This window comes from Peromyscus californicus, unplaced genomic scaffold, assembly GCF_007827085.1.
Source record: "Peromyscus californicus insignis strain IS unplaced genomic scaffold, ASM782708v3 Scaffold_21__1_contigs__length_65335640, whole genome shotgun sequence".
NCBI lineage: Eukaryota > Metazoa > Chordata > Mammalia > Rodentia > Cricetidae > Peromyscus > Peromyscus californicus.
This window is the reverse complement of record NW_026294514.1, coordinates 63,637,983-63,665,935: the sequence shown is the minus strand read 5'-3', so window position 1 is coordinate 63,665,935 and position 27,953 is coordinate 63,637,983. Positions and strand designations below refer to the sequence as shown.

Genomic DNA, 27,953 nt, shown 5'->3' with positions numbered 1-27,953 from the left:
ATAACAGAAGACCCATCAGGGACAGGAGTACAGACTTGGGAGCTGACTGCATGCCCAAATGTTCATGTCAGCAAATATTTAAACACAAAAACCACAAACATCTGCGCCAGGTTGCAGTTGTATTTTCCCACCAATCAGGATTCAAAGGTTAGGGACTTTCCTAGGAACACTGTCCTGTGGTCTACTTACCTTGTTCTCATTGGTTGGTTCACTCATGCGTGGCAGGGTGGCTTGCCCACCATTCATGCCTCAACTTGCCAACCAGGATGTCAGTTGCCCAGTGAGGTCTTGGGAACTTAAACTTTGTTTCTGAATAAAATCCCTTTCTACTTTACTATTTGTTTGTGCTTCTTCAATTCTTTGAACAGCATGACTGGAAAAACACCTGATCCAGACAGAGACTCCCAGCAGCATCACTTTGTAGTCCAAGCTAGCCTTCTGCCTCATCCTCTTAGATACCCACAAATATAGCCAGCTAATGAGCACCCAGGACGTTCTGAGAACTCAAAGAAATGGGGATAAAGGCCAAATATATATTTTATTATGCTTCAGATAGGCATGGTTATGTGAAAGGAAAAATCAAAATAAAACTTGTAAGTCCATAATTTTCTTTTGACTGTACCATCAATACATCAACAAAGTCAGAGAATATTGCCTGTTGTGGGGCATCCACCAGACAAGACTGCTTGGACATGTATTTAAGCCAATGAAAATCTTCATTAGCCAACCAATGATTACACCAGGTGTTCCAGATTCCAGCGTAGCCCCAAAGTGAGCTTTTAAGCACAAGAAACCATGTCCTAGGTGACATACTTCAGTTAACAAGAACAGTTGGCCAGAAGCAGAACTACAGAAGCCAAAAAGTGAGGTTAGTACATTTAGAGACTTTTCCAGAACTGTGGACTTTGATGAAGTAGTTCTTTGTTTTCATTTTGGCAGGTGGTACTGTCCACATGCTGAGTTTTACAGTTTGAATGGTACTTCCATCATGGAGTCAGTTGTGCTAAGGACTTGAGGCTTACTAAAGTCTGGAATCCTGTTAAACTCTCCACATCCTCACAGCATCAGAAAAAGTAAGGTGCAGAGAATGGCCGGCTGGGCTCTTCGATGTCCCCCAAGGGTGGTGAGTCAGGAAACAGGAGGCGTGAGTTCCTGAGGGAAGTTCTGAGTTCTGGAGCCTGGGGTACATGATCCTCACCCTCCTCTTCTATCTGCCTCCTGACTCCTGGTGTCAAGTGGAAGACTTCCAGGAGTTCCTTCTCATCATCCTCATCGCTGCATTCTGAGCCCTCACTGCTGATCACTGCACAGCAATACAAAACCCCGTGGGGCTCTCAGAGAACGGCCTCAAAGCTGACTCAACTGGAACCCCAGAATGCAGACAGCAGGAAGATCCAGAAGCTTGGGTAATGCTTAGGTAGCAATGCCCCTGCCGTAGCTGGTCCCTCCAGAGGGTTTTACTCGATGCTGACTTTGAGGGACAGCCCCCTGGCTGTGGCTGTCTCAAAGCCTTGCCTGTCATCTCCATCTTCGTACTCTCCTGTCCCGCTTCCTGCTGTCTCTACCCATTTCTCTGCCCCCGCTGGCTCCTCCCTCTGCCTTCTCTCACTCTGTGATCTACAGCTTCCTGCTGTCTCTACCCATTTCTCTGCCCCTGCTGGCTCCACCCTCTGCCTTCTCTCACTCTGTGGATCTACAGCGCTTTCTGCTTCTGCCTGTTTTGTCTCCTCCCCGACCCTTACTACCCAAACACTCCTGGCTTCCTTGTCGAACATATTCCTTGTGACTATTCCCTCCCAGATCTCTTAAAAATTCCCCATTTCCTGCCTAATTTCCTAGTTAAAGGAGTGTCAGAGCCCATGGCTCCCTGCATCTATCTGGGGCTCCTAGAGCTACCGAGCTGGACTCTGATCACACGCTCAGCCAGTCACCTCCACTGTGGCTTAGAAGGGTCACCCATCACCACAGGCATCTTAAGTTATCCTTACCAATGATTTCATCTTGGTTCTGCACTGTCCCAGGTTTCTGTAGGTTTTCTTGTTTCACAAAACAAGGTCCTGTCCAGTTTTCATGTGTGTGTAGGTTTGTCCCTGAAAAAGAAGAGAATATTACTTGAAGAATTCTCATCCACTCCCTTGAAAAAGCTTCATGGAATCCTGTTCTCTCTCCCGACACTTGACTACTGAGCACAAGCATAGTGCTGAACTTTTACCACCTTAGCCAAGGGTGGTGACTCACACCTGTCATCACAGCACTTGGGAGGTTGAGACAGGAGGGTCAATCATGAGCTCAAGGTCAACATGGCTACACAGAAGACCTGGTGGGGGCGGGGGGGGGGGGGGAGGGAGGGAAGGAGGGACCTTCACACTTAGTTCTCAACCTGACCCTACAGTACACCTTTCTTTGGTCCTCAGGTTCTTGCTGGTGCCATCTTTTTCTGTTTTCTCTTTTCCCTATTACTATCATTTACCAACCGATAACTATCTCAGCTAAAGTTTATATTCCTAACATAATTAACTTAATTTTTAACTCTATTAAGACCTGAAGTTCTCCTGCCTGGTGTGGTGGTGCACGCCTTTAATCCCAGCACTCAGGGGGGCAGAAGCAGGCAGATCTCTGAGTTCGAGGCCAGCCTGGTCTACAGAGTGAGTTCCAGGACAGCCAGGACTACACAGAGAAACCCTGTCTTGAAAACAAACAAACAAGACCTGAAGCTCTCAACTTAATTCTTAGGACTATCCCAACCTCAGGTTCTGTATCCAAAGACTCAACTAACCACAATCAGAAACACTTGGAAAAATGTTTTACATCTGTACTGAGCATGAACACATTTACTTCTTGTCACTGTCCCCTAAACAATGGAACAAGGCAGCTATTCATATTACATTTGTATTATATAGTGTCAGCAATCTAGAAATGATGAAAGTAAACAAGAGAATTGTGTAGGTTACATTAAAGATTTGAACATCTGTGGGTTTGGGTACCTATCTGCATAAATGTAGTTCTGTTTTTGTTATTTTCAACTTTTGTTAATTTTGTATTATGTGCATGCTTGCATGCGTGTGCGGGTGCATGCTTGTGTGTTTGCATGCATGCTTACTTGCTTGTGTGCTTGAGTGTGTGAGTGTGTGCTTGAGTACTTGTGTGAACGCATGTGGAGGTCAGAGGACAACCCTCAGGAACCAGTCCTCAATTTTCACCATGTGGGTTTCAGGGATTGAACCCAGGTCACCAGCATGATGGCAGGTGCCTTTTCCTGGTATGCCATCTTGCTGGCCCTGAAGTTTTCCACATAAACACCAGGATTATCACAGCACCAAAATGCATGTCCACTGTTCCAGGTACAGAAATAGTGCTGTTATGTGACAGACCTTATGTTACACTCAGGTCAGGTCATGTTCACAGAGCAGGGTAACTGATGGGTCCTGGATGCTGAAGGGAAAGAAGGACTCAAAAGGACTCCTGGGCCTCCTGCTCGAAGCCCTGGGCATGTGTCCACCTTAGCAAAGAGGATCTTCGGCAAAGAAGGAAGAGAAGTTGAAGGGAGGGAGGTTTGTGAAGAAGAGGCTGTGCTCAGTTTGATGCACTACACTTGAGATTCCTGAGCTGAGAAGGCAGGTCTGTGCTCCCCGAAAGAGGCTATAGGAAAATCCACCTCAAGTCAGAAAGGAGGCTGGCCCCCGTCCTCACGCCACAGGGCCATGCCAGCAGCTGGTTGCAGGGGTTGCCTTGGCAACTGAATAAGTTGTCTAAGCTGAGAGGTTGTGAAGGCAGCTGTTCAAGTGGCTGCAGCAGCTGGCCACTCAATCTGGGCTGAAGCGGGGCATCCAGAGTGGCAGCTGGAGTGGCAGAATCCGAGGATGGAAGTTAATGGTTGTTATGGCAACAGGGTTGCCCCAGCAGCCACAGAGAGGCTGGAGCAGATGCAGCTGCCAGGATGACGGCCCTGCCAGGTACAGGGTCGGCAGTGATGATGCCTGGCCCTGAATCCTGCTCATAGGCTGGGCTATCATGGCTGTTTAGGCTCCCTGCAGGGTGGTGCTGGTTGCTGTCGGTCAAAGTTATGGCTCCAGCTTCCCCACCCCAAGTAGTTTCAGCACCACACATAAAAACATCCTGTATTCGAGAAACAGAGGTAATCAGGAACCACACACACACACACACACACACACACACACACACATACACACACACACACACATACACACACACACACACATATACACACACACACATACACACATACACACACACACCACACACACACACACACATACACACACACACACATACACACATACACACACACACACCACACACACACACACACACACACACACACATACACACACACACACATACACACACACACACATACACACACACATACACACACACACACATATACACACACACACATACACACACACACACACATACACACACACATACACACACACACACACACACACATACACACACACACACACACACACACACACACACACACACACACACACTGGGGAAAGGCTGGGCTTCTCCTGTTCTGTCACACCCACAGAGCCCCTCCCCTCTTCTACTGTGATCTTTCTTACTTGTGAGTCTGAGGATCATCCACACTTTCATGCTTCAGTGGTGACTTCAATCACCCAGGATAAAGAGAACCTCCATACCAATGCCTGCCAAGCTGGAAAAGCAAGGCCGGACTCCCCTCTGTAACTCCCTACTTGATGGTTCATCTATGTTTTCTATCCTCATCCTCTACGTGGGTCCCTTCCCTTCCCTCCAGGCAGGATGAGAGTGGCAAGCAGACAACAGCAAGCAAGGCCTACAAGGGACCAGATTTAAGGGCTTCTAGCCAGATACTGGGCTTCTAGCATCTCCCAGGCCTCAACTAACTTGCCTCCCTCATATCTTAGGATGCGGCTAGAAGCTCAGGTGTGTGAAACAGGCAAGGGGTGAGTGAGGGGAAAACAAGTATCTCCTCCCTCCACATAATGGTCTAATACACAAGCCGTCTAGAATGTGAGATCTGGGCTTGTGTGATTGCCCAGGGAGTAACTCACTTGCTGCACAAGCCTGCTTGTGAGTTGAGTCAAATCCCTGGAACCCACTGGAAAAGAGAACGGCGCTCTGCAAGCTGTCATCTGACCTCCACACACACGCGCTATACTAACATGTACCCCCCCACACACATCGTCCACACAGACAATAATAAAAATAACGAAGTAATTTGTAAAAGTGAAAATCATCCCAACCCAAGCCGTGTCCCTCATGTGGATGTAGGGAGGGGGTCTGTCTAACTTGCCCTCCTTTTAGAGTTGGGGAGCATTAGGTTTACTGGGAACTGAAGAGGCAGAAAAGGGTCCCAGGAGCCATGGCTGGGAAAATGTGACCATCCTGAGCTCGGGTGTTTGAAGATACAGTGAGCTGCAGCTCAGGAGAAAATTCTGCCCTCCAAGGACCCTCACTCTCCTCCAGTAAGCCCTGCTCACCTCCCTGTCTTGGTACTCTTCCTGTCTCCCCAGCTTCCTCTGGGGTTCCATCTACAGGCACTGTGGCTTCTCCCACAAGGAGGTGGTGGTGCACTTTGGCTTCATCAGCTTCTAGAGTCATCCCCATTCCTGTCTCTCCTTCCCCTCCAGTGGGACTTTCCAGGTTATTCATCACTGTCTGTTTCTCCTTCACTGCTGTATCCCAGCCTCTGTTTCTATGATTGTCCTCGCCAGAGAAACTATCAGATACGACATTTCCTTATGTCATTGTCCCCTTGCTGCAGACATTGGTCCATTCTGCTGTGATTGGAGCTTTGTCTTTAAACACTGAGCATATGGAACAGCAAAGACACCTCCACTGCTCTTGGATATGTGGCAGATACCTGCCACCCGTCACCCATGCACATACCAGACTGTCCCAGCCTCACCTGCTTGGGCGCGTTCACAGTTGGTTAGATGAGACTCACGCGGATGGAAAACCGAATGGTCTTTATTCGTGTGCTTTGACCTCGCGTCCCATGCAGACTCTGACAATCTTTTTCTACTTCCAGATTGGATGGCCCCTAGACAACAATGTACTTTTATTAACATGACACTGTGACATTATGAATAAGAACCTGAAATGTGGTGGTAGAGAGATGCCCCAGGAGTTAAGAGCATTGACTGCTCTTCCAGAAGACCTGGGTGTAGCTAGAGTTTTCCCGCCTGGCCCACAGTCAGGACAAATCTCTCTCACCTGCCAGTCCCACAACTGCTCAGACCCAACCAAGTAAACACAGAGACTTATATTGGTTACAAACTGTATGGCTGTGGCAGGCTTCTTGCTAACTGTTCTTACAACTTAAATTAATCCATTTCTATAAATCTATACCTTGCCACGTGGCTCGTGGCTTACTGGCATCTTCACATGCTGTTTCTCATTGTGGCGGCTGGCAGTGTCTCCCTGACTCAGCCTTCCACTTCCCAGCTTTATTCTCCTCCTTGTCCTGCCTACACTTCCTGCCTAGCCAATGGCCAATCAGTGTTTTATTTATTGACTAATCAGCAACACATTTGCCATACAGAACATCCCACAGCACCTGGGTTCAGTTCTAAGCACCCACAGAGTAGCTAACAACCACCTGTAACTCCAGTTACGGAGATTTGAAGCTACCTTCTGGCCTTAAGGATTCTGCATGCACATGATGCACAAACGTATATGCAAGCAAAACACCAATACATATAAACATGAATATATAAATAAAATAACCTGCAGTTTTTAGTTAAGTGCATTAATGAATTAAACAGACAGGTACAGAAACCCTCCCAAGCAATCCAGAGGACAAAGGCTCTGGCGTTTAAACCCTGAACTTGGAGAAATGACAGGTGCACGCTGGACAGTCAGTAACACAAGCAGATGGTCCAAAGCACATGATGAAATGAGACAAGACCTCAGCAGGCAGAGAGTCAACAAGAACAGACCATCAGATGAGGAGGGATCTGAGGGTGTCCAGGTCAGACTTCCTTGAGAACAGCCATCACCAGCTCCTATGAAGCAAAAAATAGATGTTTATTTCAGAAGTGAAGTAGGGGGTCTCTTCTGTCTTTATAATGCAAAGGCCCCTTGAAGCATCAATTCAGAGCTCATCTGGAGATGACAAGTTCCCCCTGATTCTTGAGGTCAGACTCAGGTCATGAGAGTAGGGTGCAAGGCTCACCCCTGGCTGAGAAGAGCCCTCCCTGGGCCACTCTACACCAATCTTGGGTAGCAACTCAAGTGCTGAATCCACAGCAGTCAAAGACAGACACTAATCCAAGTGAGCTGTCAGCAACTGGTACCTTTCATTTATATGTCTTTTGTCCTTTCTGTTCTGCCTCTCATTCCCACTTCCCTCTTCCTGTTTGTGACTCTCCAAGTATCCATGCACTGTTCTTGTATTTCTACTACTTCTTCTCAATCTCTCCATGTCTATATTTCCCTACTCTTGAACACTAGTCCCAGATTCTTATTTATTGATCACTTTTGCTATCAGCAAATGTCTCTTCTTCATTGCTGTTCAATGTAGACCACAGTTCTGAGCCCCTCACAGCTCTCCACCAAAGAACTCTTTCTTAGAATCCACATTCAGGTGCCTAGTAACATCAGATACACTCGATATGACTGAGCAGAATGTGTCTCAACCACATCCTAACGATGTTAGGGTCAGGTCATTTGTAACTTCACAAAGCTCCAACGGGGCTGGAGTGATGGCTCAGTGGTTAGAAGCACTGGCTGCTCTTGTAGGGGGCCCAGGTTTGGGTCCCAGGTTTGGGTCCCAGCATCCACATGGTAGCTCACAACTGTCTGTAACTCCAGTTGCAGGGAGCTGACCCCCGTGGGCACCAGGCATGCACCCCATGCACGGACATGTGAGCAAAAACACTCATATACATGAAATAAAATAAATAAGTCTTTTTTTTGGTGGTGGTGGGGGTACAGTTTCAAGATAGGATTTCTTTGTATAGCCCCAGCTGTCCTGGCACTCACTCTGTAGACCAGACTGACCTTGAACTCACAGATATCTGCCTGCCTCTGCCACCTGAGTGCTGGAATTAAAGCCATGACACTACCACCCAACTTCTTTTTTATTTTTTTATTTTTTTTTCCCGAGACAGGATTTCTCTGTGGAGCTTTGGTGCCTGTCCTGGATCTTACTCTGTAGATCAGGCTGACCTCGAACTCACAGAGATCCACCTAGCTCTGCCTCCCAAGTGCTGGGATTAAAGGCGTGCGCCACTACCACCTGGCTACTGCTTCTTCTTCTTCTTCTTCTTCTTCTTCTTCTTCTTCTTCTTCTTCTTCTTCTTCTTCTTCTTCTTCTTCTTCTTCGTAGCACTCATCTACCTTTTCTATTCCTTGGGAGTTCTCTGCAGAGCACCACCCACCCATCCCCCACTCTCACTACTCACCCCACCACCCGAGGAGCTCAGTTCCATGTCTCCTTTTCCTCTTAGCTAACCAAAATTCCACTTGGTTCTAAGTACCTTGCTCATAGCGTGGCTGTATGGTGGCAAGTTTCTGGTCTTGTTTACTTCTCTGGGATAAATATTTTTCCTCTAGCTCTGAGCAGAGGGAGAAAATCACTAGTCCCTGTAGACAAGTGACAAATCTCAACCTCGTGGACAGTGGGGTTGAGCGGGAACAATCACACAGATGAAACAGCTGTGAGTTACCGTGTGTCAGTGGGAACTTCTAGCACCTGGGTCGCTCTGGATATCAACCACTTATGTCTAGATATTGTTTTTCCCTTCCTACAAGGCAACCAAGAGAAGAAAAGTGGAACCCTATAGACTAGTGGTTCTCAACCTGTGGGTCATGACCCCCTCAGGGGGTTGAATGACCCTTTTGAAGGAATCACCTAAGGCCATTGGAAACCACAGGTATTTACATTACTACTCACAACAATAGCAAAATTACAGTTAAGAAGTAGCAATGAAATAATTTTATGGTTGGGGGTCACTGTATTAAAGGGTTGCAGCATTAGGAAGATTGAGAACCACTGCTATAAACAATGAACCTCTTGCAGTTTTGTTTTTGATATTTTTAGATTTATTTTGTTTTCAAGTTATGTGCATGTCTGTGCATCTTCTTGTCAGTGTGTGTTCGTGAGTATAGGTGCTACAGAGGCCAAAAGAGGGTATTGGATCCCCTGAAGCTAGAGTTACAGGTGGTTGTGAGCTACCCAGTGTAGATGCTAGGACCAAACTCAGGTCCTCTGCAAGAATAGCAGATGCTCTTAATTGCTGAGCCATCTCTCCAACTCTTCTCACAGGTTCTAAGGATGATGGCACAAGGGAAAAATCATTAAAAAATTAAGTAATTAATTGCTTAATTAAGTGTAGTGGAAGCTTACTTCAGTTCCAACAGAAGGAGTGCTCCTGTGGGCTAGACAGACCTCAGGGAAGAACAGGGGTTCCCTCCGGAGTAGCGTGAATAAGGTCATAGAAAGACCCATATATTATAAAATCTATAATATATATTTTAATCCCAAGAGCTTCAAAGATGGGGCTAGCAAAAAGGAGAGTCTGAGCTTCCTTGGGAGAAGAAAGATGAGCAGAGAGCAAAGGAATCCCCAGGGGCAGCCCAGGCCCAAGCACTAAGGGCTCTGAGAGCTAATGGGGAGGAAGACAATTGCCCTGAAGGAAACTCCAAGACTTCACGAGAAGACCCTGAGAGACTGCCCACAGATGAGACAGAGTGCACTGCCCAGTTTAGGCAGTGGGACACAGAAAGCAATTTAGCTGTACTGATTAAATGAATGGAAATAGAGTTGTCGTATCTAAATGGGACATTTATCTCAATCCCTTACCCTAAGGCTCAGGGAACATTGAAGGGGGAGGGAGAAACAATGCAAGAGCTGGAGGATAGGGAGGAGTGTGGTGAACCTCTGTCTTCTGGACATGATATAACTGCCGAAATCATGAACACATAGCAGCTGTGATACCTGTACAAGATCTGCACAAGAACAAGCCAATCAGCACTTCAGCACTGATGGGGAGGGACTCATGAGGCTCCACCCACAGCTGAGCTACTACTGGCAGCTCACAGTTGCTGGGAGCGTCATTTTCCTTTGGGGGTATGGCTACTGATAAGTTGTTCATACTTCACTGGATGCCCCACACCTATGCACACATGGGCAGCACTGATTGGATTCAGTAGGTTATGAGGAGGAGAAGGAAGAGAAAAAAGATGAAGACAAAGATGATAAGGAAGAACGTGAAAGCGTAGGGGACATGTTGGGAGGGTTGTGGGGTACTTGATGGGGTCTGGCTCAATAAGATCTAGATACTCTCTCTGTACATGTACGAGGTTGTCAAAGGATAAGCAAAATACATTTTTAAAGATAGAATGTCACTGCAAAAGGGAGATGAGAGAAGGAATTACCAGTTTCCAAGCTTTTATGAATCTCTCTTAAACCAGGATATGCATTCAGGTTCGTTCTGTTGAACAGAGTGCATAGAAATGACCAGCCAGATAACTTCTCCAAGTGATCGAGGACATTGTACACCACGTTCTCTACAGGAACCAAGTTCCTGCAGGCTTCATAAGAATCCTGTTAAAAAGTTCAACAGAGAGAGTATCAAAGCACAGTTTCCTCTGACACAGTAGACATCATAATGAAATACTGTCCTGGGGCCTGTGGGTTCCAGTTTCTCCGGGAAATTCCAGGCTGGCAGTCTTGTGGCCAGTCCAGAGAAGACTTGTTTTTCAGTTCTCATAACTTGCACTCCCCACTAAATCTACATATGAATATTTCCTGGCTTCTGTTTTAATAAATCAATCCATTTTCTTCCACCAATTCCTTTCTCTCGGTTTTCCTAAAAGCGCTAATTGACAGACCTTAGATCCGGTGACAGTTGTGTGCTAGCTGTTTCATTATCTTAATCTAGCTTCGCTGTAAGTCACTAGTCACGATCCGTCAGTGGGCCTTCACCATTTCTTCTTTCTTTCACTTTTGTGTGTGTGTGTGTGTGTGTGTGTGTGTGTGTGTGTGTATGGGGGGTGGTATGGGGGTGGCACAGAGGGGTACTAAATGTGGGGGTGGTTATGAGAGCTCGGCAAATGCTAGGCAGTCTGCACCCCCAGACCTGCTGCAGTTCAGCCACACTGCCTTATCATTCACCCACTCCCACAACTGCCTGGGAAGAGAAGGTTTCCAGTTAGGAGCAGAAGTGTCTTGTTACCTTCTACATGATAGGACAATTAACAAAGATAAAACACACAAGGCTTTTTAGCCAGCTAGAGAAGTCTAGCATTCGGGATGCCAAACGCGGGTTAATGTGGGGCGGGGTTTCCACAGAGTGATGAATACATGTCACTTACAGCATAGACTTTGTCGGTGATGAAGGAATGGTCCTTTAGGCTTTCTAAGAAAGGAAACAGCTTGGGGATTGCATGGGCTATCTCTGTTTTATTTTCCTTGAAGTAATCGGAAAGTACCTCATTAAAACTTTTCTCTTTCTGGATCACTGCAAGCATGCTAAGGCAGGGAGGAGAGAACACAGTGAGAAAATAAACACAAGAATTCCCCGGCACGTTTCCCAGCCTCCCCCAACCAGCGAGATCCAAGCCCAAATGACTTTTGATGTACAGTTTCAAAAAACTTACATAAACGCTGCCAGTGAACAAAGAAAAAGAAACACTTGTCAACTTGCTACAGAAGGACAGAAAAGTCTTGACACTCTAATTTAAAAAGATAGACAGAAGTGAAAAGTTACAAGTCAGCCTCTTTTGAGGATACAAACTAGGAAACACCAACAAAACAGACCAGAAGCATTCACAAGGAGGACCTCTTCCAGCAATGCAAGAATTATTTAACATTTAACAGTCAAGGACTATGGGGCTGGAGAGATGGCTCAGTGCTTAAAAGCACTGTCTGCTTTCCAGAGGTCCCCGGTTCAATTCCCAGCATCCACATGGCAGCTCACAACTGTCTCTAACTCCAGCTCCAGGGGATTCGACACCCTCACACATACATACAGGCAAAACACCGATGCACATAAAATAAAAATTAAAAAATCATTTAAGAAAGGAAGGGAGGAAGGAAGAAAGAGAGAGAGAGAGTCAAGAACTATATCATCACACTGACAGAAATAATGGTGAAAAAAACATGTTAACTTCAAAAGGTCCAAAAAAGGCAGTTGACAAAATTAAACATTTGTTCATAATTTTAACTCTCAGAAAACTAAGAATTAGAAAGTATATTGATTAATTTAAGGAAGTATGTAGGCATGCCTACAAACAAAACCCCGTGACAAGCGTACTTCTGCAAGCCGTAGGAAAACGTAATGGAATTCAGCTACTATCACAAAAGCTACTACTTGGAAAGGTCAAGGACTTTTCCAAAGGTCAAGCCATGGCTTAAGAAGTCTTGGTGATATTTTAGCTTTTGTATATATATTAGCCAATTCCTGCAATGATTTCCTTGCATACTATGTATGTTTCCAAGAACTCCTAATAGTGTATTTTATCTGAAATACCTATCAAGCATCCACGCCAAACGATCTCCTGAATTAAGGTAAATTAACTTCAGACCCTCCTTTCTTATACAACTTTAGTGGTATTTATACTAACTTTATAGACTCCTAACATTTCCCTAACCACCTCTAGGAATGTAGTTTGAGCACATGAATTCCCTTTTTCTGATATACTAACTGATATCAGCTCTCAGTTGACCTCCTCCTTTACCACTCCTCTTTTGGGTTGTAAAAGAAAGCCTGACAGTCACTGCCTGAGGAAAACTCTTAGACAAGAGTGTTTATGACCCTGTAAGAACTCAAGCCTGGTGACGTTATGTAGCTAGAGCACTGCCATTGAATGGGTCTATAACTGTAACCTCAGAGATCTGAGGAGGATTTGGAGTGGAGAGAATTTGGACTAGAGAACTAGAAGAATGAGATGGAAGATGAGGAAGAGCCAGATGAGTAAGAACGAGATGAGAAAGACCAGGATGGGGCAGAACTAAGATGAGAGAATTAAGGTAGAATTTAGAGGGGACAGCAGATAAATGTAGAGAGAAATCAGGCAAGAAAGGAGCCAGGCATGAGAGCAGAACTGAAGCTATGTAGACAGAATTTTATTCCAGAGGAATAAAGTAGACAGACGAAAGAGCTCTGTGTACTTAGATTCTTTCCCTGAAAATAATTCATGCCATTCATAGCTTCTCTTCTGGGCCTCTGGGGAGAAGATTTTTAAGACTGGTCCTGAATAATATTCGAGACATTACACTTGCGGACAAGCTATTAAATATTTTCCCATTCAAGCTGAGTACAAGACAAAGATATCCACTGTCACCATTTCCACTTGACATGTATTGGAAATCCTAGTCAATACAATAGGTAAGAAAAAGAAATTAAAAAAAAAAACTTAAAAAGAAATAAGTTTCCAGGAGGTGTCAGTGCATGCCTATAATCACAGCACTCAGGAGGCAGAGGCAGGTGGATCTCTGTGAGTTTGAGGCCAGTTCCAGGGCACTCAGAACTGCATAAGAGAAACGCTATCTCAAAAGAAAAGAAAATGTCCCCCAATATTATTAAACATAGAAGTCAGGCAATGGTAGCACATGCCTTTAATCCTATCACTCAGGAGGCAGGGATCTGTCTGGATCTCTGTGGGTTCAAGGCCACACTGGGAATAGAGTCAGATGTGGCGGCACACGCCTTAAATTCCAACACTAGTTAACCATAAAGGTCTAGAGGTCTGTAGAGACAGACAGGAAGTGACAGAGCTAGGCAGGAAGAGGAAGTGATGCAGCTGGGCAGAGAGAAGAAATGAGTTAGCAGAACAGAAAGGAATATAGGCGTGGGCATACAGGAGTAGGTCTCTCTGGAAGCTGAGGGTTGGTGAGGTTGGCTGTGGCTGTCCTATTCCTCTGATCTTTCAGAATTTACCCCAATATCTGGCTCCAGTTTTTCATTAATAAGACTGTTTAGCAATTCGTGTTACAGGAAGAAGATGAGAAGAAGAGAAAGAAAGGAAGGAAGGAAGAAAGAAAGAAAAAAGGAAAAACTATATCTACCATTATTTTCAGGTGATTGAATACTTAGAAAAGCTAAAATAATTTGTAAACAAACTATTAGACTTAATTAGTAACTTCAGCACAGTATCTGGATTCAATGTCAATATGCTAAGATTCATTGCATCTCTAAATACTAGCAAATAAAAAGTTGAAATAAAAATAGAAAAGCCATTTCCAGCAGTATAAAAAAGCCATTACCAGGTTGAGCTGAATCCCCAGGGAGTCCTTGCCCTGGAGGAGATGGGAATTCGGGGGTGGGCTGCAGGGAGTGGAGGGGCTGGGAGAGGGAAGGGCAGGGGAATCCGTGGCTGATATGTAAAATTAAATCAAATTATAAAATAATAAAAAAAATTTTTTAAAAAAAAAGCCATCACCAAAGAAGATAAATCTATCAAAAAATTAGTGATAATATGAAATGAAAATCACAAGCCAGGCAGGGTGGGACACACATGTAATCCTTGTGTTGGGAGCCTGAGGCAGAGGAACCAGGAGTTCAAGGCCAGCATGGGCTACACAACAAGACCCTGTCTTGCTTTGTTTTATTCTGTTTTTAAGACTTTTTAAAATTTATGAATGATAGTGAAAATATAGATGTTCCAATGGAATTTCACTGAGCTATAAAGAAAGATGGAACTATACGATTTGCGGGGAAGTGGATGGAAATGGAAAATAATATATGAAGTGAGGTAACTCGGGCTTGGAAAGACAAATGCCGCATGTTCTCATTCAGATTGGATCCTGGTTTCTAACATTCATATGTGTGCTTTCATGTGGGAGTGACTACGTGCCCAGGAAGGTGTAGAAACCGGGAGAGAGGGAAATAAGCTTACGGTGTGTTGGGTGTCTGGGGGGGATCCTGGGGCTGGAAAAGTGTAAGTGGAGAAGGGTGGGGGGATGGAGAGAGGAGAAGGGGAGAGGGAGAATCAACTAATACTATGTATGGAAGAACAATAAGGAAATCTAATCCTTGTTAAGCGAATAAAGATTAAATTAAAACGAAAGTTTGAATAGTGCACTCTGTGTGGGTGGATCAGGTGCTTCCAGAAGCCATAGGTTATTAAACAAAAATCTCAGTGCCGATTGGCTACCTTCCTATGACTCTTTAGTCAGGGAGGCCTCTGAGACCTTCAAAACAATGCAGGCAATTGCCAATCTCGTTGTTTTCCCACCAGAACTAGATGGTAAAATCTTCCTACTGAAGGGTCTTAGAGAATCCAAACTGAACCTGGGCCAGAAACTTCCTCCCTGTTGGCTGACACTCACAGTTCAAGAAGGTGCTATGCAGGTTACTGAGGGAGAATTGTCATCAAAGCTAGTGGTTGTCCTGTGTGCAACAATTCTGACCCTCCAGGTTAGAGCAGCACACTGGTTTGATAGTAGAAGTCTGTTCTAAGAGTACCCTAGTTCGCTCTTCGCCGCCGTCGCCGCCGCTGTCCCTCTCCCGGCCGGTGGCTGCCGCTGCCGCTGCCGCTGCCTCTAGGGGCCGCGAGCCGAGCGGAGGCCGTCGCGGAGCACGAGCCCCGCCGTCCCGCCGGCCGCCGCAGGCCCCGGGCGGGCTCGGCGGGCGCCCCCCGCGCCCCCCGGCCCGAGCGTCCGTCCGCCCGCCCGCCCCCGCGGGCCCGGCCTGGCGCGGACGCCCGCCGCCGCCGCGCTCCTCCTCCTGCTCGGGCGGCCCGCGCCCCGCCGCCTCCCGCGCCTGCCGCCCTTGGCGCCCCGCGGCGCCCCCCGTCCCGCCCGCCATGCCCGGCCCGGCCGCGGGCAGTCGGGCCCGGGTCTACGCCGAGGTGAACAGCCTGAGGAGCCGCGAGTACTGGGACTACGAAGCCCACGTCCCGAGCTGGGGTAATCAAGATGATTACCAACTGGTTCGAAAACTTGGTCGGGGCAAGTATAGTGAAGTATTTGAGGCCATTAACATCACCAACAATGAGAGGGTGGTTGTAAAAATTCTCAAGCCAGTGAAGAAAAAGAAGATAAAACGAGAGGTTAAGATTCTGGAGAACCTTCGTGGTGGAACAAATATCATTAAGCTGATTGACACTGTAAAGGACCCTGTGTCAAAGACACCAGCTTTGGTATTTGAATATATCAATAATACAGATTTTAAGCAACTCTACCAGATCCTGACTGACTTTGATATCCGGTTTTATATGTATGAACTACTTAAAGCTCTGGATTACTGCCACAGCAAGAGAATCATGCACAGGGATGTGAAACCTCACAATGTCATGATAGATCACCAACAGAAAAAGCTCCGACTGATTGATTGGGGTCTGGCGGAGTTCTATCATCCTGCTCAGGAGTACAATGTTCGAGTGGCCTCGAGGTACTTCAAGGGACCAGAGCTCCTTGTGGACTATCAGATGTATGATTACAGCTTGGACATGTGGAGCTTGGGCTGTATGTTAGCAAGCATGATATTCCGAAAGGAGCCGTTCTTCCATGGGCAGGACAACTATGACCAGCTTGTTCGAATTGCCAAGGTTCTGGGGACAGATGAACTGTATGGGTATCTGAAGAAGTACCACATAGACCTAGATCCGCACTTCAATGATATCTTGGGACAACATTCACGAAAGCGCTGGGAAAACTTTATCCATAGTGAGAATAGACACCTTGTCAGCCCCGAGGCCCTAGATCTTCTTGACAAGCTCCTGCGGTACGACCATCAACAGAGACTGACTGCCAAAGAGGCCATGGAACACCCGTACTTCTACCCTGTGGTGAAGGAGCAGTCCCAGCCTTGTGCAGAGAACACCGTGCTTTCCAGTGGTCTCACCGCAGCACGATGAAGCCTGGGGAATCGACGGTAATGCGGCACTGATGCTTGCCAATAAAACCAACCAACCAAACAAAAACTTGAAGGAAACTACAGTGTGATAAAAAGAAATTCTAATCATTCCTTCTAAAGGCAAAGAAAAGTAAAGACCTAAAGTCTGTCAAAAGCAAGAAACTCCCCGTACTAGTCTGCAGGGAACTGCGCTGTGCAGTGTGGCAGTGCGCATAGTTCAGGATCGGAAGGGACTCTCCCTTTGGAATGCATGGGAGATGAGAAGCTCGGAGTTGTTGTACGTGTACCTGCGTTTAACAGGATACCACTGTTGAATTAACCCGTTCGGTCAACAAGCTCTGAATATCTGACTTCCTATCTATTCCATTGTGGTCTGGTTTTCTTCTGTGAGAATTCAGGCTCAAGTTTTAGCAAAAGTCAGCAGTCTATTCTGACACACCAGCCTCATTTACAAAAAAAAAAGAAAAAAGAAAAAGGAAAAAAAAAAGATTAAAACAGTGACAGTATTTTTTTAAGCTCTTTTACAAATTCATGTGTTATGTATTTTTTTATGACATGAGCTCTCCAGGAAATGTACCTCATTCCTGCAGTTTTCTTCTAAGTATATTCATTTGGAAGCAAACTGCAGTTGCTCTCACCACATCCTCTGTAGTGTCAGAAGATGGCACTGTAAATCTTGAGATGCCATGAACAGGTCCCGGGCTCATGAATAGTTCCATGCTGTGTGCATAACTTGGGGCTCACCTTTATTGATTTGCCTAACTATTGAATCTTGTTGCTTTTTTTAGGTTTATTTTGTTTTGTTTTTTTTAAATCCCTGCCTTATAAGGAAAAACCTCACCATTTCTCAGCACATCTTTGTGTGAGCACCTGCTTTAATATACCACTTGAAAACAAAGACTATTTTTGTTCACAACCATAGCTGCAGCTGGAAAGTTGACTTCAGGCAGGTCAAAGAGGGAGGGAATTGTTCTATTAGGATTTATTCAGGAAAGCCCTCACATGTGCAGAAGGCATACCCGCCATCATCCCTCTTTTTAACCCCATGACAAGCAGGTCTGGCTGCACTCGGGCTGATGGGCATTTACAGCTCTGAAGGGTCATACATGAATGTGATGGCAGAGAAGTCTCTGGCATGGAGGCACTGGCTTGTGGGCAAGGCTGTCCTGTGACTCCTGCAGCTGACTGGAGAGGGATGCCCAGGGCTTGGGGGAGGAAGTGGGGCTCCTGGAGCAAGTGTCAAAGCTTTATCCATCCACTGTGCTGACCTTTGTGTGAGCAAAGAGCTAGATTTTGTTGGGGTTTTTTTTTTTTTTTTTTTTTTTTTTGCTTTTTTTTTTTTTTTGGTTTTTCGAGACAGGGTTTCTCTGTGTAGCTTTGCGCCTGTCCTGGAACTCACTCTGTAGCCCAGGCTGGCCTCGAACTCACAGAGATCCGCCTGGCTCTGCCTCCCGAGTGCTGGGATTAAAGGCGTGCGCCACCACCGCCCGGCTGTTGGGGGTTTTTTGTTTTTGTTTTTTATAGGGCTGATTTCATTTGGGGGACTGGTCACTGACGTGGTTTGCCAACCAGTCCCCTCTCCTTGTCTGCAGAGCCATGCCTCAGCTCTGGGGACCTAACATGCTTGGGGTATCTACCACATTACACTTAGGGTTTCTTCATTAACTATTTAATAATGCCATACATTTTTATAAGGTTAGATTGTTTGTTTGAAACATCTGTTTACATTCCAAATTCCAATAAACTTGTATTGGTATTGGTAGCAGGTCCATCTCTAAATGCAGATTCTATTTTGTCGTTTGGTCTGTGGGAACTTAAAAGGCAAATGTAACTCTTCTCTTGATAGTGTGGAGTTGAGTTGATAGGTTAAAAAGTAAGATCTTGGGCCAGTGATATAGCAGGTAAAGGCATTTGCTGCAAAGACTGATGACCAGAGTTCAGTCCCCGAAACCTACGTGGTGGGGGGGGAGAACCTACTCTCATGAGTTGTCCTCTTCCCACACGTGTGCTGTGGCATGTAAACACACACGACAATAAATAAAGTTTTTTTTAAAAAAAAAAGAGTACCCTAGTTCATTTTCTGTTCTGTGATACATGTCATGACCAAAACCAAGTCAGAGGAGGAAAGGGTTTGTTTAGTTTACACGTCAGGTCACAATACATCATTGAGGAAAGTCAGGACAAGAATTCCATCAGGATAGGAACTCCAGCAAGGAAGAAACTTGAAACAGAAATTATGGAGGAATGCTGCTTATTAGCTGGCTCCCTCTGCCTACTGCCATCAGCATTCTTATACAACCCAGGCCCACCTGCTTAGGAGCAGCACCGCCCACAGTGGACTCAGCCCTTCTACATCAATTAGCAACCAAGAAAATGACCCCAAAGACAAGCCCACAAACCAATCAGATTGAGGCAATTCCCCAGTTGAGGCTCCCTCAGATAACTCTGAACTGAGTTAAATTGACAGAGGAAGCTAACTAGCAGAAAGGGTAACTAACCACTTTCGGATTGGACTTGATGTCTGCTCCACAGGAGGGAATTTACGTCTAGTATTGTAGACTCAGCCAAAAGTTGATAGTGGGTATGGTAGTTTAAATGTAATAGGCCCCCACAGCCTCATAGGAAGTGGCACTGTTAGGAAATGTGGCCTTGTTGGAGGAAGTGTGTCACTGTGGGGGTGGGCTTGAGGTCTCCTTTGCTCAAGCTATGCTCAGTGTGACAGAGTTGCTTCCTGTTGCCTGCGGATCCAGATGTAGAACTCTCAGCTCCTTCTCCAGCACCATGTCTGCCTATGTGCTGCCATGTCCTGCCATGATTAAAATGGACTAAACCTCTGAACTGTAAGCCACCCAATTAAATGTTTCCTTTATAAGAGTTGCCGTGGTCATGGTGTCTCTTCACAGCAATAGAAACCCTGACTAAGACAGTGGGCCAGTGGGATGGCTCAGTGGGTAAAGACGTGACCACCTGAGTTTGATCCCTGGAATCGACATGGTGGAAGAAGAGAACCGATTCCCGTAAAGTTATCATCTGACCCCCACATTCACATCTCAGCATATGTGTGCCCCCCACCACTATAAATTTTAAAAAAATTGTTTTGTTTTGAGACAGGATTTCTCTGTGTAGCACTAGCTGTCCTGGAATTTGCTCTATAGGCCAGGCTAGCCTAGAACTCAGAGCTCCATCTGCCTCTGCCTCTTGAGTGCTAGGATTAAAGTGCTACCATGACCAGCTTTTTTTAAAGTTTCTTTAAAGCTTGTGGTAGTTGAGGTCATAGGCCCTTCAGGCTGTCCTAGGACCAGTGTCTTTTAAAGCCATTGAGCATCCCCCAGTGATTGAACTAATAGCCAAAGAGTTTATATACAAAAGGCACTTTACATGGGTGGAAAAAGAATAAAAATCCTAGTGCCAAGGATGAGCCACATCCCTGTGAGTTATTGGCTAGGAGAGTCTCTGAGGATCCTCAGTTCATATAGGCTATTGCTACTGCTGTTGGCTGTATAGCAAAACTAAACAGTTCTATTGTCGAAGACACCACATGTGCATGCTTCACTATAAGGCATGAGAAATTAAGCTGTGACTGAACCGGAAACTCCTACCCTGCTAGCTAGCTTTCACAGTGCCAGAGGGGCCAGGCAGGCTGCTAGTGGAGACCTGTCACCAACATTCCTGCTTGTTGATATACCGACTTTCCAGCAGGGTATACCTGATAGTGCAATAGTGGCTCAGTTATCATGGATAAGACCAACAGCCTTCCAATTGGATTTAAGGCCCATTCCACAAAAGGGAGTTCACATCTGGTACTGTAAGCCAGGACAAAAAGCTGCAGCTGAGGAAGTCATAGGCCCCAGTGGGGAAGCAACTACTGTGATTTTTCTAGATGGATGTGATGGACAGCCAACTGCCTTCTAAACGTGTGTTTACACCCATAGATCACTGTTGTTATCAACTTCAACTGATAACTACGGGTGAAGCTCCAGAGAACAAGTGTTACTGTGGCGTGGTGGCCTGCTTCTCAGCCCCAGATGGACATCTGTAGTCAAGTCCTCTAATGCTCAGGGATCATTGCAAGAGATGGGTGGAAAGAATGTAACTTAAGAGCTAAGGAAGGGGTGGAATGTTGTGTAGCAGTTTCCTCGGAGATTGAAACATTCCATCCTTCAGGGAAGCTCCTTAAGCAGGAAGGTAAACAGCTCAAAATAGCTTCAGGAAGTCCCTGAAACTGACCAGATTCTCTAGGCCCCTCCCTGCTAGAGTCAGCAATGAAAGCTGAGAGTCCGTCTCAGAAGAAGTGAAGCTGAGCTGCACAGAAGACTCGGAGAATAGAAGAAAAGAAGAGCGGCAAAGAATGGACTCTGAGACCAGAACAGCTGCCTGGAAGAAACAGAAGCCAGCTGAGCCACCTGGAAGAGGTGTAGACCAACTGAGGCACCAGGAAAGGACACTCTCCCGTGTTGAGCTGCCTGCAGGCTGTACAGTGTACTCCAGGTTCCTGGCTTTGTGAGCTGTTAGCCTTCTTGGGGTGGATTTGGTGATACAACTGTGTTTGAGTCATTTCGGCTCCTGTAAGTAACTCCTTACTTTCCTGTAAGTAACCCCAATAAAACTCACTGATTCACCAAGCTGGACTTTGGTGGTGTCCACATACTTTGGTCTGTCATGGATTCTGTGATGGTGAACGTTAGAGGCTAAACTTACAGTTCTAGGCTTGTAAAAAACAAAATTGTTTTTAGCGTTTATAAGCCATGATGAAGTCTCTCCTACCTTGACTGTAACCTGTCAGCTGGCCGAGGACGGGAGACTTCCTGGTGTAGTTGGGCTGTTCTTTTTGTTTTGTTTCAATTTGCTTTGTTTTTGCAGACAGGGTTTCTCTGTGTAGCCCCGACTTTCCTGGAACTCACTCTGTAGACCAGGCTGGCCTCGAACTCAGGCTTCTGCCTGCCTCTGTCTCCCGAGTGCTGGGATTAAAGGCGTGCGCCACCACCTCTCAGCTTGTTGCAAAGTATTTCACAGCCTCAGCTATTCCTACAAGGTAATATGTCACAAGATTAAATAGGCTAACTGCTAAGTTCTACTTCTGTATGAAACACTTGTTTCGACAGTTGACGCACCTCCTTGGATGTCTGTTACAAAATCAAACCTTGCCCACACCCAGATAGGTTATGAGTTGATTTGGCTCCCCAAAATTACAGCTTCATGGTTTTTGCCTTTACAATCCTCAGACTAACAATAACCAGGGCCTTACTCTGGTTTGGTCCTGGCCAGTTCCTTAATTTAAAAAAAAAACAAAAAACAAACACACCTCTACTTTACTAAAACCAAAACTTGAGTCAGACTGGTGAATCTCTTAATGACCCCAGACCCACAACGGATTCCCTGTCTGGGGTGAGTAGATGTGTGTGTTGTATCTCCCCAGGAAACACTTTGTCACACAAGAGCCCCACCCCGGATCAAGAATTGCAATTAAGAGCTGCTGAGAGAGGTTGAATCAGTCTTCTCCAGGGACTAGCCCCTGATAGGTCATCTGATCCCAAGTGGTCAGCCCTAAGCACATAGGAACAACACTAAACGGACTCAGCTGCTGTGTGTGTGTATACATACATATACATACATACATACAAAGGGCTCTAGTAGGGCGGAGCACGGCAAACATGGCTCTGGCAGGCCTTGCCCTTCCCCATTCCCTCCTTCTTACTAAACCATAGATTACAGTCCTAAAGCTAGCCCCCACAGTCTATTCCCTTATTTGGCCACTTCCTCCTCCAGAGGCTGACCACCCAGGTCCAGCTATCAAAGTTTTAAACTCCAGCAATCAAAAGACCCCTTTTGGCTACATGCCCAATCAAAACAAACCAACTCATCCTAACACAATGTTTCCCCTTTTCCATTTATAAACTACCATTTGCCTCTGACTCCTCTCTATCCAGAGGCAGTCCTGCTGGTGTTCATTTTAATTCTTTTATTCTTTTGGGGGGCCCGCCACCCAGCTCCCGAATAAAAATAAATCACACATGAAGGCTTATTTTTTTTTTTTTCTGATTTTTCGAGACAGGGTTTCTCTGTGTAGTTTTGGTGCCTGTCCTGGATCTCACTCTGTAGACCAGACTGACCTCAAATTCAGAGATCTGCCTGGCCCTGCCTCCCGAGTGCTGGGATTAAAGGCGTGCGCCACCACCGCCTGGCGCTTATTCTTACTTATGAATGCCCGGCCTTAGCTAGGCTTAGTTTCTAGCCAGCTTTACTTAACTTATTATCCCATCTTCCTTTTGCCTCTGGGCTTTTCCCGTTCTCTTACTTCCGTAAATCTTAGTAAATCTTCCTCTTACTCTGTGGCTTGCTGTGTAGCTGGGTGGCTGACCCCTGGAGTTCTCCTTTTCTGGCTGCTTCCTCCCAGATTTCTCCTGCTATATATTCTTTCTGCCTGCCAGCCCCGCCTATCCTTTCTCCTGCCTTGCTATTGACCATTTAGTTCTTTATTAGACCATCAGGTGTTTTAGACAGACACAGTAACACAGCTTCACAGAGTTAAACAAATGCAACACAAGCAAAAGTAACACACCTTAAAATAATATTCCCCAACACAGTCCTTTGTCCCTTCCCCATCTCCCTTGCCCCTTTTCTCCACTCTCCTTGGTCTCTTATTCTTTGTCCATTGTCTCTCTAGGGTAAATAAATTTCCTGTGTGCTGAGAACTTGGTCTTGGTGTGTCCTGTGCCAATTTCGGTTCATTTAAGATAGATAGGTAGGTAGGTAGGTAGGTAGGTAGGTAGGTAGATAGGTAGGTAGGTAGGTAGATAGATAGATAGATAGATAGATAGATAGATAGACAGACAGATACAGATATATGTGTAACAATCATAAAGAAAGAGGAAGAGGCCAATACTTTGCAAGGGAGTGAGAGGAACAGGAGAGAGATAAGAATGGAAATGATATAAATACAGTACTTATGTATGAAATTCAATAACATTAAAAATTTATGTTTAACCCCTTCATGATAAAGGTCTTGGAGCAATCAGGAATACAGGCAATTATTGCCTATATTCAAAAATATGCCTAAACATAATAAAGGCAATTTACAGCAAGCCAACAGCCAATATCAAATTAAACAGAGAGAAACTCAAAGCGATTCCACTAAAATCAGGAACAAGACAAGGCTGTCCACTCTCCCCATATTTATTCAATATAGTACTAGAAGTTCTAGCTAGAGCAATAAGACAACAAAAGGAGATCAAAGGGATACAAATTGGAAAGGAAGAAGTCAAACTTTCACTATTTGCAGATGACATGATAGTATACATAAGTGACCCCAAAAACTCTACCAGGGAACTCCTACAGCTGATAAACTCCTACAGTAAAGTGGCAGGATACAAGATCAACTCAAAAAATCAGTAGCCCTCCTATACACAAATGATAAAAGGGCTGAGAAAGAAGTCAGAGAAACCTCACCCTTTACAATAGCCACAAATAATATAAAATACCTTGGGATAATACTAACTAAGCAAGTGAAGGACCTTTTGATAAGAACTTTAAATCTCTAAAGAAAGAAATTGAAGAAGATATCAGAAAATGGAAGGTCTCCCATGCTCATGGATAGGTAGGATTAACATAGTAAAAATGGCAGTCTAACCAAAATCAATCTACAGATTCAATGCAATCCCCATCAAAATCCCAACACAATTCTTCACAGACTTGGAAAGAAAAATACTCAACTTCTTATGGAAAAACAAAAGACCCAGGATAGCTAAAAGAATCCTGTACAATAAAGCAACCTTTGGAGGCATCACGATCCCTGACCTCAAGCTCTACTATAGAGCTATAGTAATAAAAAAAAAAGCTTGGTACTGGTATAAAAACCAACATATGGACCAATGGAATCGAATTGAAGACCCTGACATTAATCCATGCACATATGAACACCTGATTTTTGACAAAGGAGCCAAAACTATACAATGGAAAAAAGAAAGTATCTTCAACAAATGGTGCTGGCATAACTGGATGTCAATATGTAAAAGATTACAAATAGATCCATATCTGTTACCATGCACAAAACTCAAGTCCAAGTGGATCAAAGACCTCAACATAAATCCAGTTACACTAAACTTAATAGAAGAGAAAGTAGGAAGTACTCTTGAACTCATTGGCACAGAAGATCACTTCCTAAATATAACACCAGCAGCACAGACACTGAGCACAATTAATAAATGGGACCTCAGCCGGGCGGTGGTGGCACACGCCTTTAATCCCAGCACTCGGGAGGCAGAACCAGGCGGATCTCTGTGAGTTCGAGGCCAGCCTGGGCTACCAAGTGAGTTTCCAGGAAAGGCGCAAAGCTACACAGAGAAACCCTGTCTCAAAAAACCAAAAAAAAAAAAAAAAACCCCAAAAAACCCAATAAATGGGACCTCTTGAAACTGAGAAGCTTTTGTAGGGCAAAAGACACGGTCAATAAGACAAAAAGACAGCCTACAGAATGGGAAAAGACCTTCACCAACTCCACATCTGACAGAGGACTGATCTCCACAGTATATAAAGAACTCAAGAAACTAGGCATTAAAATACTGAACAATCCAATTAAAAAATGAGCTAAAGAGCTAAACAGAGAATTTTCAAAAGAAGAATCACAAATGGCTGAATGACATTTAAAGAAATGCTCGGGGATTGGGGATTTAGCTTAGTGGGAAGCGCAAGGCCCTGGGTTCGATTCTCAGCTCCAAAAAAAAAAAAATGCTCAACATCCTTAATCATCAGAGAAATGCAAATCAAAACGACTCTGAGATACCACCTTACACCTGCCAGAATAGCTATGATCAAAAACACTAATGACAGTCTATGTTGGAGAGGATGCGGAGCAAAGGGAACACTCCTCCACTGTTGGTGGGAATGCAAACTTGTACAACCAATGTGGAAATCAGTATGGCAATTTCTCAGAAAATTGGGAATTGATCTACCTCAAGACCCAGCCATACCTCTCTTGGGCATATACCCAAGGAATGCTCAATCATACCACAAAGATACATGCTCAGCTATGTTCATAGCAGCATTATTCATAATAGCCAGAACCTGGAAACAACATTTGTTTGCCCATCAACTGAAGAATGGAGTAAGAAAATGTCGTACATATACACAATGGAGTACTACTCAGCAGAGAAAAACAATGACAGCATGAAATTTGCAGGCAAATGGATGGAACTAAAAAATATCATCCTGAGTGAGGTAACCCAGACTCAGAAAGACAAACATGGTATGCACTCACTCAAAGTGGACTCTAGATATAAAGCAAAGAACAATCAGACTGCAACCCACAGAACCAGGGAGGCTATATAGCAGCAGGGACCCTAGGATGACTGTGGCTTATAATAAGTTTTGGTTTTACTCAATTACTAGGCAAGCCTCAATGAAACATTTCACTATTAGGATAAAAGTTTATACTGTATCAAGCTGATAATAGAAAAATTAATTAATTAATTAATGTCTTAACATCCCTGCTGTAAATGTACCTATGTCTGCAAATGTTTCTCTGGGCTTTCCATCTCTTCAATCCATCTATTAGTCCCTATGCCAGAACCCCACTGCCTTGATAACTGTAGGTTTGAAGTAAGTTTCAAAGATGGGGCGTATGAGTCATCCATCTTTATTCTTCTCCAAGATTGTTCGGTCTCTTCAGGGGCCCCTACGGTCCCAGATGACTCTGAGGGTCAGCGTTTCCATTTTGTAGAGAAACAAACAAACAAACAAAAATGATTAGCAGTTGGAGGGTAAGATGGGAAGGGCTCCTGGAATTTCTATAGGGGTTGTGTTGAATCTGTAATCATTTTGGGCAGTGTTGACAGAAAGCACAGCTGGACAAGGGCAAAACGAGCCCAGTTGGAGCAAAGTATTGCAGACCACGGACAAAAATCAGAAAAGTCCAGCCTTCTATTCTGCGGGGGTTAAAGGGTCTACAAAGAAGCAGTTCCACCAAAATAATGCTGGGTGTTGACAAAGGAGGATTTCTGGGATCCCTGCCCTCCTCCCTCCATTAGGCCACAACTGGGCATGAGGGTGGGGTGAGAAGGCAGGGGCTGAGTACACATGAAACTTAGCAGTTTAACAGAAAATGAAACAAGGAATTAAAATTGGGTAAAGAGGAATTGCCCTTGGCTCTCCCCTTAGCAGGAAAAAAACTGCTGGAGTCTTTTACTGAACCCCGAAACTACAGCCGCTGGTGAAATAAAAATAAACACATATAGACAGATACAGGGGAGCGGCACCTTCAGTGCCCCACCCCCCACCCCCACGCCGCCACCGCCACCGTTGTGGCCGCTGCAGGAGGAGGCGGGGCACTAACTGGAAATTAGCAGCGGTCCTCTGGGAGCAGACTCCTCCCCTCCGATACCCCTCCTTCCCTGGTGGAGCTGACCTCTGACGGGTTGCTCATTAGGAAAGACCTGGTTGGTAAATAACTCCTGCTCTGACCCCCTTGCACGGTACAGGACACGGCGGCCCAAAGTGTACCACTTTGGAATCCTTTAAGATGAGCATGGAGAAAGAGCCTTCCAGAGAATTCCCTTACTTCATCAATGCTTCCCTGGGAGTTTCATCAGGGAAGAATGATAGACTTGTCCCAGGAGAGGAAGCTCCAAGTCGGCTCACCCTCAGAGGAACTCTGTCTCAAGCCATCATCCTCTCTATCCTCCCGTTTGTTCATTTTCCCAAAGCACCTCGCAGGCTGTCTACAGCCCCGTCCCTCCCCCAATAGGATGCTTAAGCGCCCTTCTTGTTCTGTGGTAGCCTCTTTGCTTTCCTATGGTGCACCCTACAGGTACCATACACCTGTTCTCACATTAACCTGTCTACTGTCCGACTATTTCAAAGACTCCGTTAAGGAGTCCTTAGGAAATCAAGGCCCCCCCTTTCCCTACGCCCTTCCGTGCTCTCCCTCCATCCTTTGCCACCCCAGCACCCTCCCAGCTCCTCCCGTTAGCCACCTTGGGTCTGGGGATCCTCGGGGAATGCTGCGGCCTTCCTCCAGGCAAGAGTCGGTTCTGGTCAGTGGCAAGTACAGAGAACAGTACGTAGAGCGAAAGCTAGGACCTCCGGCTGGGGTGGGTTTTAGTAGGTAAGCGAGGGAAAACGTCAATGAAATTTGCA

At 45.4% G+C, this 27,953-nt stretch overlaps 2 protein-coding genes across 2 annotated transcripts; one reads left to right on the top strand and one right to left on the bottom strand.

Annotated features, from left to right (window-relative positions):
* On the bottom strand, positions 1-27,953 carry LOC128117970 (nuclear autoantigen Sp-100-like). The gene is given in 9 exon segments (XM_052750553.1): positions 1-1,178; positions 1,180-1,303; positions 1,989-2,090; positions 5,924-6,058; positions 6,957-7,022; positions 10,399-10,567; positions 11,338-11,494; positions 21,588-21,848; positions 27,791-27,953. Coding segments are annotated over 7 exon segments (891 nt in total). The 5' UTR covers position 11,494; positions 21,588-21,848; positions 27,791-27,953; the 3' UTR covers positions 1-1,039.
* Positions 15,738-16,970, top strand: LOC128117969 (casein kinase II subunit alpha'-like). The gene has a single exon (XM_052750552.1). It carries the CDS (start codon positions 15,772-15,774, stop codon positions 16,822-16,824), a length of 1,053 nt encoding a protein of 350 aa, XP_052606512.1. The 5' UTR covers positions 15,738-15,771; the 3' UTR covers positions 16,825-16,970.

What these genes read in the sequence shown, in the direction of transcription:
- LOC128117969 (XM_052750552.1), top strand. Translation starts at nt 15,772, where the DNA reads ATGCCCGGCCCGGCCGCGGGCAGTCGGGCCCGGGTCTACGCCGAGGTG.